The 17204-nt window shown below is 46.7% G+C and overlaps 1 protein-coding gene across 1 annotated transcript in view; it reads right to left on the bottom strand.

The window, feature by feature from the left end:
- Positions 1-7968: 7968 nt before the first annotated feature.
- The window catches only part of G3bp1 (G3BP stress granule assembly factor 1), a 29014-nt gene continuing 19778 nt past the window's right edge, over positions 7969-17204 (bottom strand). Inside the window, exons 5-12 of the mRNA XM_055602855.1 lie at positions 16482-16572; positions 15226-15319; positions 13584-13782; positions 12744-12845; positions 11295-11406; positions 11025-11153; positions 10208-10317; positions 7969-9412 (exon numbers count right to left, since the gene is read on the bottom strand). Coding sequence (XP_055458830.1) covers positions 9203-9412; positions 10208-10317; positions 11025-11153; positions 11295-11406; positions 12744-12845; positions 13584-13782; positions 15226-15319; positions 16482-16572 — 1047 coding nt within the window. The 3' untranslated portion in view covers positions 7969-9202. The remainder of the gene's footprint in view (positions 9413-10207; positions 10318-11024; positions 11154-11294; positions 11407-12743; positions 12846-13583; positions 13783-15225; positions 15320-16481; positions 16573-17204) is intronic.

Genomic DNA, 17204 nt, shown 5'->3' with positions numbered 1-17204 from the left:
TTACAAGAGAAAACATGTGACAGTGACCTCCCCCTCACCACATGACAAAACCCCTAGGAGCTAAATAGATGCTTGTCTCCGGGTGCTTTGTCCCTGCTCTAACTGTCAAGTAGATAACCGGATGTGCACAATGCCCCAGGCAGCAGTCTATCTCCCTAGTCAAGGCCTCTTCTGCCTAGCCTCAGTCCAGGCTCTTCAGCTGCACCCCAAAGCCAGGGTGTTGACAAAGCAGGCCCACAAGCTTTATCAGTGATATACCCGGGGGCATGTTCGCTTCTGTCCCAGCCCCCCAGCCCCAGGTCACCCCTTCTGTGTAGTGAGGACAGTATCACTCAGAGTGGACCCCAGTGAAGGCCGAGTCTGACTCAGTGGGTCTCCAAAGGAAAATTACATAATTGTCTTTGTATGTTTCAGTCTGAACAAAGCAAGCTGGCCTATCCAGACCGGAGAACTCTCTAATATTATCATGTGCCACAGTAAAGATTAGACTATAACTACATATGACCTTATCAACAGCAGTATTCCCAAGTTTTCTATGACTTTCTCTCTCTCTCTCTCTCTCTCTCTCTCTCTCTCTCTCTCTCTTTCTCTTCTTACCTGTGCTGTGTTAAGTCTGGAAGTGGAATACTTTGAAAGCTGAACATCCAAATAAATCAGTGTAGGAGGCGATGATCCAAGTTCCAAAATAGTCGTCAGCACAGGAGATGGAGGATGCCGCAGAGGGAAGGGAGTAGACTGTGGGGTGTTAAGAAGTCTGGCTGAGCAGTCACGGAAGAAACAGGCGAAGTTCTGACAGATGGGCCAGGGCAGTACTGGGCAGACTGAGCATGAGCTAAGATGGGGGGAAAAATGAAAGGGCTCACGAAAGCATGTCTTGCTCTTCCAGGTGAAGGCTAACAAGTGGGAGGCAGGTTGGGAGAGGTGGGTCTTCTCCTGTCAGGCACACTGAAGGACATGGTATGGATCAGGTCTTTGGCAGTTTGTCAGGACTAGGCGAGAAGACTCAGTCTCCTTTCTGACTTCCAGTGTCCCCAGCCTGCTCACTTTCTGCACTTCTCACGGGAGAACCCACTTTTCCTTCGTCTTGGAAACAGACAAAGTGGTCACATCTTAAAGGGCGTCAGTTCATCTCATTAAGTGCTAAGAGCTGATGCTAGATGGGAGCATTGCGGGCTTCTTTCTTTGTGGTGTGTGGTGTGTGTGTGTGTGTGCATACACATGGTGTATGGCAGTGAGGTTGCTGTACCCACCTTTTATGTGGGTCTGGGAATCCAAACTGAGGTCCTCACGCCTCTGCAGCAAGCAATTTACTTGACTGAGCCATCTCTCTGGCCCTGAAAGTTGTGGTTCCACAAAGAGCATCGCCACTGGCTGAAAACGCTCTTCCTGGAGCAGTTAACTGATGAAGCACACACTGCAGACAGTGAAGTCCTGGGCTTCTTTTTGTTTTCCCCATGTGATGCTGGGGATTGAACCCATGGCCCTTGGCATACAAGGCTAGTGCTCTATCACCGAACCATATCCCTAGCAATATACAGAAGGTGTCTCAATAGCCGGGTTTGTGGCCCAGGCATCATTTTGTTGTTGATCTAGCTGAAAGGCTGACCTGGAGGAAAAGAAGTCCAGCACATTGTTTTCATTCTTAGCTGCATCTAAAAACCACTTCCCAACCTAGAGATGATCTATTCCCGGCGCAGAATCAGACAAGGAAAAAGTGGCATGGAGAAGACACAGACAGGAACCAAGAGTGTCACACCACCACAAGTGCAAATGTGCAAAAGGCCATTTTCTTTTTCACCTCAGGGACATGCCTTCCTTCCTCTGGCAAACCTAGGAGGGGTATTTTGGGGGAGTGGTTCACAGTATCTCCCTTCATAAAAGAGTGTCCCCGAGTCTTAGCTTGAAAGTAGAGGAGGGAGAGCATTGCAGAAGCTGTTAGGTATATTAACATTCTTCATGTTTGATGCATTTCTACCTCATACTAAAAGACATCATGCTCCCAGCATGCCAGTTTAGCCAGAAGGGTATCAATGAAGCAAAGCGTCGGATGAGGTAAACTGCACAGCCATTTAAAACCCATCCAACTTCCTGTCCTAATGATTCCATCTTCCAGTGCTGGAGCCATGATAACATTATCACCACTAACAAGTTAAAATGAGATAAATGAGCTGGACTCCAAAGGGACTTAATCTTGCTTCTTTCTCATACTGGGCACACATATGATTGCCTACTGCATGCTGACATGCATACTCCCAACAACAAAGGGGAGAAGAGTGTGTCCTCTTTTTGTTGTTTTTTTTTTCCTTTCTTTTTTTTTTTTTTAAGTAAACTGAGTTCTGCTTACACAAGAATGGCATAGCAGTGGCCTCAAAAAAACAAACAAACAAAAAAAAAAAAAAAACACTTGAAAAAACTGGACAAAATACAGGTCTTCAGTTGCCATAGGCTTGGAACAGACAAAGCGAGTCACAAAGTCGGTGAGCCAGCCTGTTGTGGTGGTGCATGCCTGTAATCCCAGCACACGGAGGCTGAGGCAGAAAGATCTAACCCGGAGACACATAGCAAGTTCCAGACCAGCCTGAGCTGAATAGTGGATCCCTCTCAAAAACCAAGTGGTAAAGACAAAACTATAAGCACTTTGAAGCCATCTGGTTATTGGCAGGATCAACATCATGACAGCCTGGTTGGGGTCCATGCAAGCACTTGACAGTGCTATTCAAAGGATGGCACTAATAAAAAATAAAGTGTTCAAACAAGCCATGAGGCTTCCAAACCTGATTGGGCTGGCTTTCAACATGCCCGGGTGGTTACAGGGCTCAGGAGCAGCTGCACTTGCCTTGTGTAGCTCAGACTTGGTAAGCTCTCCCTCCTTGAGATGGGCTAGCGTCTGCCAACGGGGGCAGGGTGCCACTTCAGTCTCACCCAAACCTTGCCAAAGCAAGTGACTTCCTGTGGACCTGGGGGAGTCACCTCCAAAGAACTCGTCCTTCGTCATCTCTAGTTTATCCGTCTAGGTATTTGCACAGAGCTAACCTGTCCTAAAGGTTCACTGGCTTGGTTTTTAGACAGAACAAACTCCAGAGGTCTCTTCAGGTAACTTTACATTTCCTTTTTCCCTCCCCCACAAAGTTAGCCTCCAACTGAAATGTGTCACGATGCACAAGGAAGAAAAGTCAGTCCCTTACCACAAGTAGGAAATGCCCCTTGGAAGTCAGCACTGACTCCCCAGACATTGCAACCCTAGAACAGAAGGGCATCGTGCCATCCTTCCAATCACAGTGTCAGTGTGGGTTCGGGGTCCATTAGAGGTAAGAAACCTACACTGTCTAAGCCCAAATCATACAAGAGCTGTCAAGCACTTGATTACCCAAGATGGGGGAGGTTTCCACAAGCCACATAGCCAAAGCAGATTGCAGAGTAGCAGTCCGGAATTCACTGACCTGGGAAATTGGGTCCGAATTACTCTCCAGGAAGTTCCTCATCCTTCCCTAAAAGAGAATGTGACCGTGTGTTTTCTATGGAAACTTCTTTGTACATATGTATAAACTAGGTATGGCCTTAAAGCTGCAGTTAAGGGTCTGTCTGGCTCCCACCTTAAGCAGCGTGCTAAGCAACCGCTTCCTTAATGTACTCTTTTTACTTCTCATTGAACATTGAACCTTGAACAAGCAATTCCCTCTGGCCCTTTCTCTTTTTTGCATGAAGTCATTAAAACTATGACAGGGTTTGTTTTGTTATTTTTGGTTTGGTTTGGTTTTGGCTTGTTTAAAAAAAAATCTATTTCTGCAGTTTGAAGATGGAATGTAAAATTTCTGTGCTGTATATAAAAATATATTTATTGAGCCATCCATAGACTCATCCATGCCAATTCTAATGGAAAAAAAAATTAAAGTTTTCTGAAATTTTCGGTGGTTAATTCCTAATTGTTACACTTCACCAATTTTGTGAGAACTTCTAAAGGGCTACAGTTACTCCAGAGAGAAATCTTCGTATAACCTGAGAAGCACGTCACTTGAAGGACTTCACATTGAGAAATGAGAATTCAAGTCAAGAATATTTATTGGTAGATACCATTGGAGGTTAACAAAGGTCACAGATCCTGCCACAGGGGGCTGGGTGTGGTGAGAGAAAACACATGTGGGATGGGAGCCCAGGGCTGTTTCAGAAAGATTAATCATGAAGCAAAGACCAGTGAAATCATGGAGGTAGGAGGAATAAGTCTGTTGAGGTAGCATGATGGGACTAACTGAACACTGGATGCAGAGAGGAAGGAGGAAAATGGACCACTCACTTCTAGCAGGGTGGAGTGTGAGTAGCTGAGCTTATGAGAAATCAACTGTTCTACAGAAAACAATGCCTAAAATGGACTAGGGACAACCAGGAATCAATACTTAGACCAGGGGCTTCCTCCTCACACACGCCCTGCCCCACCCCACTCCCCGAAAGTCTCCCAAAGATTTCCTGTACTGAAATGTCACACAATCTAAAATTGATTGAAGGCTACTTCCAGTCACTGACTCGGCCATCACGGGAACTGCCAGGTAGGTGCCTCCCCATGGGATACAGGAATTAGGTCAGTTCTCAGTTCCCTAAAAGTTACAACCTAGCACAGTGGTAAAACAGGCTGAACCACAAGACAGGGTCCTCTAGGGAGACCCTGCTTATGATGGTGAATGGGACAGAACTACAAATAGGGACAAAGCAAAATGAAAGGGGAAATGAATTTGTTCACTTAGAATGCTTAACAGTGAATTATGACTTGACAAAAACTGTCCTGAGACAGAGAGGGGCTGGGGGACACAGGCACATATTCAGGGAGGGGAAGGCACGTTAAGCTGAGGGCTCTGCACATCCAGGAGGATTATGGGGACTCACCACTCCACATGCTGGAGCCTCATCCCAAAAGAGAGTCAAGTGAACAGGGCTTTTGATACACACGTGGCACATACATAGCCTGGCAAGAAAGCAAGAGGGTGGTGGTGCTTCCATCCAAAATCTGCCCCTGGGAGATTTGCCATATGGTGGAAAAGCACCAGCATACAGAATACAGAATGCCAAAGGACCTCAGTGAAAGTGACAGCTGAGTTTTAGGTATCAAAACATCACAATAGCAACCAGGCAGTGGTGGGGCACGACTTTAATCCCAGTACTTGGAAGGCAGAGGCAGGTGGATCTCTGAGTTCCAGGCCAGCCTGGTCGACAGAGTAAGTTCCTGGATGCAGAGAAACCCTGTCTCTGGAGAAATTGTTCATTCTGTTAAGTGCTTGCCGTACAAGCATGAGGACCTGAGTTCAAGCTACAGAACACAAAAGCTGGGTGTCATGGGGAGGCAGCAGGTGGGTGGATCCCTGGAGCTCACTGACCTAGCAGGACAAGGGCCCCCAGTGAGAAGCCTTATTTTGAAAAAGAAGGTAGCCCTGGTATGACAGTACACGCCTTAAATCCTGACATTTGGCAGAGAGGCAGGTCTCTGTGAGTTAAAGAGGAAGCTAATCTATGTAGCAAGTTCCAGAACAGCTGGGGCTAATGCTTTAGTGAGTTCAGATCATCTCAAAAACAACAAACAAATCACAGCAGATGACTCCATAGACTGGGACACGTGTACCCTTCCCACCCTCCTCACAAAATGCAACTTACTGAGAAACAGTAAAGTACATCCCTAAGGGAGGGAGGGGCAGTTCTGTAGAGGTCAACCAAGGATCCAACCTGACAGGGGCGCTATTATGTTCTGAGTGTCACCTCAACTCGGGTCTGTGCAGTAGCAATTCCACTCTAGAAATGCCCAGCCCGCAGGCACTCAGCTGGAAAGGGCTCCTGGTTCAACACAATAGGGACTGCCCAGTAGCCCTGCCTGTTCCTGGAAGCCCTGCTCACTCACCTGCCTCATGCCATCTCTTCCCCGTGCTACTGTGCCACAACCCACAAGGCAGACAAGAAAACTAAGCGGGCTCACTTGGCTCTGCCGTACTGTTCTCGGGACAGGCTTTTGCTTTGTAACTGAGGTTGGTTTTGAGCTCACGGTCCTCATTACAACCATGTTGTAACAGGTTGGTTAGGTTGTAATCGTTGGATAGGTCCTTATTTTAACTATCCAACTCCCACTGCTCCACAGCAGCAGTTGAGATTGGAAACACAGGAATATCACCTCACCATGAGAGCAAATAAAAGTTCTGGTTAAGATTCACCAATTTCCAACAGGTCTGAAAAGAGAGACACTAAGTGGCTAAGAGCATTTTGGTGCTCTTCCAGGACACAAGTTCAATCCCCAGCACCTAAGTAGGAGGGCTCACTCCTAACTCCAGCTCCAAGGGGACATCGACATCTCTGACCTCCTCCAGCACCTGCATACACATGGCAAATACCCACACAAACATGCTCACATACACACACACACACACACACACACACACACACACACACACACAAAAATCACTTGGCTAAAATACTCATCTCAGGTTCTGGATCTTAAGCGCAATGACAACGAACTACCCGCTGAATCATCCCTATAGACCAAAGCTTAATTTGATCTGAGAGGGCTGAGGGTCAATCAGCCACTTCTGGAAAAGGCCTGTGCTTTCTGTGTGACCGTGAGTGCCTCTAAGCTCTCTGAGGTTTAGGCTTTCCATGGTGTCACTGACATCCAGATTCTCAGTACTGCAAAATGTGCTGCCAATTCGTGTGCCCTTCCAAGCCACACCCCCATCCCAATCCCAGTGCTGAAGTGGGGCTGAGGAGCTCCCTAACCAGTCACAAGCAACAGGAGTGTACTGCTACACCCCTACACATACACACACACATACACACACACACACACACACACACACACGCATGCACATATGTGCACATACACAGAACAGGCAGACCATGGAGACCTCCTTCCCATAGATCTGAGAAGGGAATGCTTCCTTTTGTATCCCATTCCCACCTCTGGTCCCTGCACCCATCCGCGGGCTGCTTTTTCTCCACATCAGTCCAGATCATTCTGCTACCCTTGGTCCCGAGAGGACACGAGGGGCACACTCCCACGACACCTCCACGCCTTGCACCGTCACCTCATCGGGTTCGTACTCTTGACTAGGAAGAACTTCTATTCAAAATGGCATGACTTAGTACTCAGTTGTAAAAATCGTTTTTACATTTACCAGTTACTACTGTATAGGCCAGGCGAGCGTGGGGCCTCTACTCTGACAGTAGAGGCTTGTGCCAACGTGTGCCGTTCCAATCTCTCACAGAAGCAATCTGGAGCACCTTTTCTTTGGCTGCCCTTTTGCTGTTTCTAAGTTAGTCACCCCACCCAACCTTGTCTGGACTGGCACTTCACAGACCAGGTTAGCATCGTAAAGATCCATGGGCTTCTGCCTCTTAAATGTTGGGATTAAAGTTGTGCACCACCAAGCCTGGCTCAGTTGTTCTTGTCCCCATCGGTTTAACATAAACTACATTAGGACAGGCTGCACTTTTCTATTATCACCGGCCTGAAAACAGTCGTGTGACTCGGCTCAGGTATAAATGCTGCCACTGTTCAGATCTGTGAGGTATGGATAACCTCACACCATTTTAATCCCAACTACCCTTTCTGACAACAAAACCAGAAGTTAGGGAGGTAGGAAGACAGCTCTGTGGCTAAAGTATGAAGGCCAGACATGGCAGCACATGCCTGTAATCCCTGTGCAGGAGCAGGAGTCCATGAAAGCCTGTGGCTTGTGGCCCGTTAGAGAAAACTGTCTCCAACAGGGTGGGGTGTCAGCACTGGTACCCACAGGGATGCCATGGTACATCCATGTGTGAATACGCACACGTAAACACACAAATGAACACTGGGAAGAGTTAAATTTGACGATTTTGTTGTCCACAGACAAGTTCTTATTAAAGAACTTGCCCAGAGACGTGTAAACAAAACCTTCACGGCCTCACACATAGCACTCAACACACAACACTAAGTGAGTTTTAGCAGTTTACATTGGCAGATGAAGTTTTCTTCCAGAAATATTTTAATAAAAATTGGCCTTTTCCAAGAAACACCCACTGCATGTCCATCAGTAAAAGAGAACCATAACAAAATAGAAAATTTACCATATGGCTATGATTTAAAGAAAAAAATGCAAACCCTGGAGCACATTAGCCAAGTCCGATATTCAAGCCAAATCCTTCTTAGGGCCCCATCAGGAACCCAGACAGACAGCAGAGTAGAGCGCGGCACACAGGGCCACTGAGGGCAGAGGCCTCGCAGAAGCACCTTCCTCACAAGCCTTCCAGTCTGAGGCGTGATGTAGGATAAGGCAGAACAATGTTAACACAACACATACACGTGATCAAAAAAGTCTACAGTTCCCCCACATACTCTGAATCTGAAAACAAATCTAGAATCTTTATTACTTTTCTTTAAACAATTGCCAGGACCAGAATCAAAGATAAATAGAAGGCACAGTTTTGCTTGGTTTTGTTATCAGATTTGGGCATTTGTTTTCTTGTGGGGATTTTTTTGTCCTTTTTTCCTTTTTATCCTTTTTTCTTTTTTTCTCTTTTTTTTTACAAATACAAATAAAACATGAAAAAACTCTACCTCAAAAAAATCTAACAGTTCAACAAAAGTCCTTAGCTGTGTTCTAGACATTGACAGACTACGTCACAATTTAAAATCCAATGGTAAAAACGGAGGTTTAGAACTGTTTGGTAATCACATGTCAAAAGAACAAAGTTCTGGAAACACCTTTTATTCGGTTAGCCACACCAGCAGGGACCCAGCGGCAGTTGCCAAAAAGGCAATTTTTCCACACCAGAAAGGAGTCGTGACTCTTGATAGATAATATGGATTTTTCCTGCTTCCAAAATGTTTATCAAATCCTGTGTCTCCCGACAAATGAACATCCACTGTCAGTGAAAACCGAGACACGCTCCTTTGGGGAATGGCTGTTAAATTCCGGTCGGTATACGCAGCGTGAGCAGAAGGTCAGTCTTTCCTCTTCTTTAAAAATCTATTCCTCCTAAAGATTCATTCCGGAAAACTGGAAGTGAAGGACTAAAAGGTCAGGGGAGGGAAGGGGGGTGGGGAGCACACACCATGAACACAAGAGAAATTAAAGTTGTACAAACTCAAGCAGTTTATAATAGACTACTCCGAGACACCAAAGGCTGGTTGAAGGAATTCACCATTCTGCAGGAGCCAGGGCTGTGTGCTGTGTGAAGATCTGGGCCAAGCAATTCACTGCCTTGGAGTTGTAATTCCCCTGCCCACGCCAAAGCCTGGTTTCTGCACCATGCCTCCGCGGGGAGGGCCTCTCATCCCACCACTTGGCCCACCACGGGGGCCTCCGGGTCCGCGAAGGCGGTTGTCCCTGCGGTCACCTTCTCTGGCAGCTCGAGTCTTCTTCTCTTCCACATTCAGACGGACCGCACCTCGGAACATGATAGGCTGTGAGGACCAAGGAAAGAGACACTCAGATTGGCCCCTGACCACAACTATCAAGTGAGCAAAGCCACTCTGCAGAGCAGTCTGCAGACTAGCCCTCACAGACCTGCTCAACTCACAAAACAACTTTCCATGGGACTAGTGCATGCATTATGTGGAGAGCTCTTCAGGAAACAGAAAAGAGCCAACTGAAACCACCCTGAAGCACATGACTCAGTGTGCTAAGAACTAAAGCAAATTCAAGTAAACAATGATAGAACAATGCCTTCACAGCTGTGGGGATAAATCCTCACCTTCTTCTCACTTAGCCAAAACACTGGTACCTCTCAGTAAAAACATCATAAAAATGACTTAAATAAAACTCCTAGAGACTAGCAGAACAGAGATGAGAAAGTAAGGCACTTACAGAAAAATGAACCAGGGCCTCCTGGCTGGAAAGTGACACTCAGCTACACTAGTGATCACACCGTTGTCACTCAGCAAGTTAGTGCTAAACACACACACACACACACACACACACACACACACACACGACTGGTATGTACAGCAAACTTTTCTCGGCACAGCAAGATGGAGAAAAGGCAGAGTGTCACCGGCAAGCACAACTTCTAGGTCAACCTGCAGGGCCAGAAGCCTTGGAGTTATCAAGACAGACAACTCAGGTCCAGGGAATGTTCCCTTACTCCTCTCACCTCTGAAGTCACTGCACACACACACATACATGCAGTGTAAAAAGCACACACATAAAATAAAAACAAATCTTCAAACACACAAAGAAAGAAACGCAAATTTGCTCACCCTATTGTTAAGGACCTTCTGAACAGGCTCAGAATCATCAAACACAACAAAACCGAAGTTGGGTAACTTCCCACCACTGTTAATGCGCAGCTCCACCACGTTCCCATAATCTGCAAGTGCAAAAGGCTCATAACTTCTCTGCAGAGACCCAGCTCACCCAGCACTCATTCTGCATCAAACAATGATGGGCTCTAAGTTTAAAGTGCACACTTGATTTCAGAGATGTCATATTTTAAAATACTCAAAGCAGGGCTGAAATGTTCCTTTATCTACCTGTGTGTACACCCGAAATCGGATCCCAGTACAGATGGTCATGAGCCACCATGTGGCTGCAGAGAACTGAACTCAGTCTGGAAGAGCAGTGCTCTTAACTGCTGAGCCATCTCTCCAGCCTCTCAAATGCTCCTTAGATGAATACCGAGATTGCTAAGTACTTCAAGCTACGGGTTTTTGAATTTCAGAGGTTAGGGAAAGGACCCAAGTCTAAAAGACAATGCATTTCGTCTCACATGCTTCTTAGACACCACCAAGGAGGAATTTTATACAGCACTGCAGCATGCCTGCATGACAATGAGGTCAGGATGGAATTTTCCACTTGGGTGTCACATTCATGGGAAGTGCCAGTTATTTTGAAGTGAACGTCAGCCCAGAACTCACTGTTTGCAGAAGCGGAGGTTCATGAGAGCACAGTATTAAAACAGACCATTAAGTCTCTGTTCCCTTTTCCCCTTTTACTAGAAGACCTGACATTACATCTGTGCCTCCACTAGGTGGCGCTGCCTAGGAACTCAGGGCCACATGGAGACTCGGCACCTACTTTGGAAAAAATCCTTCAGTTCTGACTTGTCAACCTCATGTGGCAGGTTCCCGATGAAGAGCTGGTGACTGTCAGGGTGCCTCACCATCCTTCGAGGTTCCACATCTCCTGGTTCACCAGCCTCTCGGACTTCAGAGACAAAACAGACTCTCAGGGACTCATACAAGCTTCCCTCCGCCCAAAACCAAGTCCTCCCACTGCACCAACCAGGCCTCAGATAAGCTCTCATCCCAAACCACCCAAAGCTGGAGAAGTCGCCAGAGCTCTTACTTGGCCGGGGTCCCCTCTGGGGGGGGATGTTGATCCGCTGCTCTCGAACTCTCTGATCTCTCTGAGGCCTTTGCGGTGGAATCTGAGAATCAGGCTTAGATTCTGGTCGGGGCTACGAAAGGTTACAGATTACCCGTTTGAGAAGCCAAACTACCTTATCTGAAGCTAATTTCCTTTTAAATTTTTAAAATTGCATTTTTTGATGTATGAGTGTGTATGTGTTAGTGTCTGCGTGCGTACACGTGCCTGTCACACGTGTACACGTGACAGTGAGTTCACACGTAACCATCCCAGTTGTCAAGCTGAGCAAGTAGCAGGTGCCTTTATCCGCTGGGCCATCTCACCAGCCTTGTCATTTGTTTTTCACTTTTCTTTCTGATCCTACCTGTGTATGTGTTTTGCTTTCCTATCTGTGAACCACAGATAGGCCTTTTGTTAAAGAAGGCCACAAGAGGGCATTGGATCTCCTGGAACTGGAGTTATAGATGGTTGTGAGGCACCGTGTAGGTGCTGGGAATTGAATTCAGATCCAGAGCAGTAAGAGTTCTTCATCACTGAACCATTAATCCAGCCCCAGCCACCCACAAACATTTTTTCAACTTAAGTGTGGGGGGGGGCAGAAAAGATATCTCAGAGTTAAGAACACTGGCACCTTTTCCTAGCTGTTAACTACAGTCACAGGGAGTCCCTATGCCACCTGCTGGCCTCCAAGGGCAGCAGAAATGCGTGCATCTCCTGCAGAAGCCAGAAGACGACCCCGCATCCCCCAGGACGGAGTCACAGATAGTGTGAGCTGCCACGCAGAAGCTGCAAGAGCAGGCAACGCTCACTCGTAACAGCTGAGCCATCCCTCCCACCTCCTGTCAATTTTCTTAAATGTGTCAAGCTAGAAAATAGCAACTCTGGGGCTGGAGACATGACTCAGCAGTTTAAGAGCACTGGCTGCTCTTCCAGAGGACCCGGGTTCAATTCCCAGCACCCACATGGCAGCTCACAACCGTCTGTAACTCCTGTCCCAGGGGATTTGACTACCTCACAATACAGGAGAAATGCCAATGTACATAAAAAATAAAAATGACAAAACAGCAATTCTGGCTCCAAGGAGGTGAAGACAGCCCACGACCGGAGGCTCACTGGCTGGCCATGGCCAGCCTTACCTAATCTGAAAGCTCCAGGTCAAAAGACACCTTGTCTCCAAAAAGAGAGTAAGTTAAGTGTACAGCTCCCGAGGAGCAGCATCTGCGGTGGCCTCTGGCTTCCACACCCGGGCACCAACCTGCACGCACACCCTCACAGGAAGTGCCACTCTAGTACCACCCTGCGCAGGTTGCCACTCATCTATCCATCCCTCTTCCCCGTACACCAGGCTCCCTCCATTCGCTAAACCTGTTGAGTCTCACTTCCAAAGCATAGTTAAATCTGCCCAAAGTCCTAGATTCAGATCCTTACCTGCGAAGGTGGCACCTTGACCACATGAGGCGGTGTCCCCGTCACTGGAACAGCCCCACTGGGAGGAAGGTTCTTACTAGTCACAGATGCCCAAGAAAATGTCTAAAAAGAACAGGACATGTCAGAGCTGTTAGCACGGGGCCATCAACCTTTGCTTCCCACGCATCTCTGCATCACTCACAGCCAGAGTCAACAGACATCTGCCAGCTCACAAATGGAGTACTTAAACTGTCCTGAAAGCAGCCAAGCATACTAACCCTGTAATCCCAAGACTTATGAGGATTAAAACAGGCCAGCCTGGGCTACACAGTGAGACCATCTCGAAGTCAACCAAGTAATTATAAAGAAGAAAACAGATTTAAAATTAAACTAGCAGATGGCCGGGTGGTGAATGGCATATATGCCTCTAATCCCAGCACTTGGAAGACTTTCGAGGCCAGCCTGGTCTACAGAGCAAGTTCCATAACAGATAAGGCTACAGAGAAACAAAGAATCAAATAACAAAAACCAAAAATTAAATAAATGAACTAGCAAAGAGTGGGAATGTGGCTCAATTAGCAGCTTTGCATAAAGCCCTGGGTTTAGTTCCCAGTGCCTTATAAATCAAGCATGGTGACACAAAACTATAGTCCTGGCACTCAGGAGATGAAGGCCAGAGGATCATGCTCAGCTTTATATGGAGTTTGACGCAAGCCTGGGGTACCTGAGAATCAGTCTGAGAAAGAACTCTGTAGCAGCCAATGCCCGCACATGCACACCCACTCATGGCCTGGGAATGATCTTCAGCACAACAACAGATAATAAGATAGCAATACAGTGCTAAGCCACAACAAACCATACCCTCAAGTCCTCCTGTGCTGGGGCCACATCCGCTGGGGCCGGGGAAGCACTCTTCTGCACGTCCTCAGGAGCAGCTTCCTCCAAAGCAGGCTCAGGCTTGTCCTCTTGGATGTCAGGCACAGGTTCTGGCTCTGGCTCTGGCTCCGGCTCTGGCTCCGGCTCCACAACAGTCTCCTCTAAATGTTCCTCCAAGTCGTTGCTGTCATGGGAGAATGAGAAATGTTGGCCTGTCTCTAAGACTCACCCAGACACTTTGAGCCATTCAGTGACTCCAGAGAAAGTTCTCAGGACAAGGGCTTGTTTGGTAAATTCTGGTGAACATAAGGATCAGAAAAGAATTGAGTGGTTCTCATTCAGTTACTACTAATCAACTCATTTACATATGTCAAAGAACCCTTGTATAGAATGGGCTGAAGAAAGACCGCTCTGAGGCCTAGCACAGGCCCAGCAAGGCTGGTGAGGACAGCTAATCTCAAAATACTCAAGACAATAAATGATATCGGTGGTGAAATACTCTTCCCTCGAAGCCCAGAGTGGACAGGTCTGGCTGACCGCACCTTGATAAAACATTGAAAGTAGCTCTGAGCAGTAGTGACACATAAACCACCCGTCAACAGTGCATGCTTCTACCCTAGGAACAGGGTGTTAGGTAATACAAAGAACAAAACCTAAGAAACACCACATTCATTGTTTGTGGTCATGAGGAAGTAATTTTAAATATGGGGTTTTACTTATGTGGCCCAAAACTGTCCTTTTAAAAAGATACTTTTATGTCGATGTATGTTTCTCAGTGAGGCCAAAGAACACATCACATCCCTGCAACTGGAGTTAAAAGAAGTTCTAAGCTACCATGCAGGTGGTAGGAGCTAAACTCAAGCCAAGGCCCTCATCGCTGAGCGCTCTCCCCAGCCCCCAGGACAGCCGTAAAATTTATTTCATTTACTTATTGTGGGGAGGAGGGCTGGGACACGTGTGTCCTGGCACACAGGTGATGATCGGAGGATGACTTGAAGGGAGTCCCAGGAATCTAGCTCAGGTCATCCTGAGTCATTTCAGCTTTCTCTGAGCCTTGTGCTGTACTGAGCTAAAAATGTTTCATTTACTTAGTTTTGGGTTTGAAATTTTATACTCCAGTTAAGTAAACTCTTCTGACACATGTGAGCACGTCTGCAGTCCCAGCATCTGAAAGGCTGGGACGTTCCAGGCTGGCCTCAGCTAACGGTGAGATCCTGTCTCCAAAACAATTAGTAACCTGAACCAGAAAAGTACCTCATAAACATTGAAACAGTTTTCACAGTACATCCTATAAAAATAAACAAGTATTGCTATTTAGTCAGAAATAACACAAGTAAGATCTTTTCCTAGAAAATTTCCATTGTTTTGTTGCTTTGCTCTTTGGAGACAGTCTCATTCCAAAACCTACTCATAGCAATCCTCTCCCCTCAGCCTCTGGAACACTGGGGTTACAGCATGCCCCTGACCTATGCAGTGCTGAGGATCAAACCCAAGACTTGGTGCATACTTGCCTACTTCTCTACCCGCTAAGAGACACCCACACCCTGCTCATCTCCTGAAATTAGTCTCTCCAGCACAACCTAACTTCTTGTTACAAGCCTGGGCATGTATAGAGAAGCTTCCTTACCTGACAGTCTGATCATAGAAAGTACCAGAGTCATCAGGCACCACCTCTGGTGTCTGCTGTCTTTCCTCAGGTTCTTCTACTTCTTCCTCAGATTCTAAGAGAGGAAGAGATGAAAATAATACAACTGGTCTAAATCCACAAGTTCCTCACTTTACAGGTTCTACTACAGACACAAAGAAAAACATAGTGAAGAAAGCAGGACTTTATGGGGTTAAAATAAGCATTTTAATTAAGAAGACAATCTTTAAAAAGGAAAAGGCTCTAACTCAGTGTAATGAGCCAGCTTCCTGGGTCTGCCTACCCACCATGACGGACTTTATCCCCCTTTAACTGTGAGACAAAAATAAACCCTTTCATCACGAAGAAACTAAGGCATCTGCCACAGGATTCTGTGAATCTGGGGTGGGGCTGGGGAGGCTACCCTCCACTGAGCCCACCAGCCTCACATCTGTGTTAGCTGAGAAAATCAAGTACACAACAGCAGTGAAGAAAGAGCACCTGTGTTTATTACAAAGGCAGCCTTTGCAGCCAAGCAAACTGAGAAGCTCAACAAGCTGGTGTGTGAGCCCAGTCTTGCCACACTGCCATGGTCACATGGTTCTCACCAGGGTGGCTGGATACTCTCCCCTGGGCCTACACCCCAGAGAAAACAGTGGGTCTCGGACTCTAAAATCTACACCCTCAAAAGTGACTCTCTTTCCTAGGGATGCAGCCAACAATAACAAAGACTGATGTAAAAAACAATTTCTTCTCATAAAGAAAATATCAGACTTTGTGAGAAACATTGCAGAGAAAAGCTAAGAGACGAATAAAAGCAAAAGCCACAATCTTAGATCATACATCTGCAGCAGGCCCTCCCACCTGCTGTTAGCTGTGTTACCCAGCCTACAGGACGGAGGACTGCACCTAACAGGTCTGACCCTGCACTGTGTCTGCCTTTCGTCCAGCCGTCGCCTACACTTTTAACAACAGAAAGCTCTACGACAGCATTCCCTGCAGAGCAAAGACAGGAACCTCTAATGCCCAGCCTACAGAACTGAGGTTCCCTAGAGGAAGGACTCATGCCACTCACCAGCTCAGTACAGCACAGGTATGCCAGTAACTAACCATTGACATTAACTAGGGTATTCCCTGCAGACCTTTCATGCACTGGTAGTTCATAAACTACACAGTGTAACAAGAAACATTCTCTTAAGTCAATCTGGTGTCACTTACAAATTCCACACAAGTAACCACGTCTACAGCTTCACACTTACCCTCCTGAGGCTCTGTGACAAAGCCACCAAAGACCTCATCTTGGTATCTGAAGATGTCGTTGTGAACATAGAACTTGTTGGCAACAGAGCCCTGCAATGTTAGCAACAAGTTTTCAGTTATTCAGACTTATAAAAAAAAACTGAATCATGAGCATTCACTGCTTCCTGCTTCTGATGCAATGTAGCCAGCTGCCTCATACGCCCACCGCCTGTCTTGGTGGACTGTACTATCAGAAAAAGCGAACCAAAGCAAACCCTTCCTTCCGCTAGAGACAAGTCACTACACTAGTAGTTCTAGCTGAGGGAGGTTGTGTCCCCAGAAGACATCTGGCAAAGTCTAGAAACAGTTCTGTTTCACAACAGGGGTTGGCCTCTGATAACTACTGAGGGAAGAACAGAGAGTGCTGTCAATAGCACGCCTGACAGCCGATCTCATCTGTGCCAAGACTGAATGTCCTACTGTGTGAAATCTTGCTTGTACATTTGTGAAGAATCACATCCTTACCAGATGGGCACCCACAGAAAGGAAGAGAGAGAGAGAGAGAGAGAGAAAGAAGGAAAGAAGGAAGGAAAGAAAGAAAGGAAGGAAGGAAGGGGAAGGAAGGGGAAGGAAGGGGAGGAAGGAAGAAAGGAAGAAAGTAAGAAGGGAGGGAGAAAAGAAGGAAGGGAGGAAGGGAGAAAGAAAGAAAGAAAGAAAGAAAGAAAGAAAGAAAGAAAGAAAGA

The sequence above is a fragment of the Psammomys obesus genome, unplaced genomic scaffold (assembly GCF_907164565.1).
Source record: "Psammomys obesus unplaced genomic scaffold, mPsaObe1.curated_primary_1811, whole genome shotgun sequence".
Lineage (NCBI taxonomy): Eukaryota > Metazoa > Chordata > Mammalia > Rodentia > Muridae > Psammomys > Psammomys obesus.
Note: the sequence above shows the minus strand (reverse complement) of the source record. Positions and strands in the feature narration are given on the sequence as shown.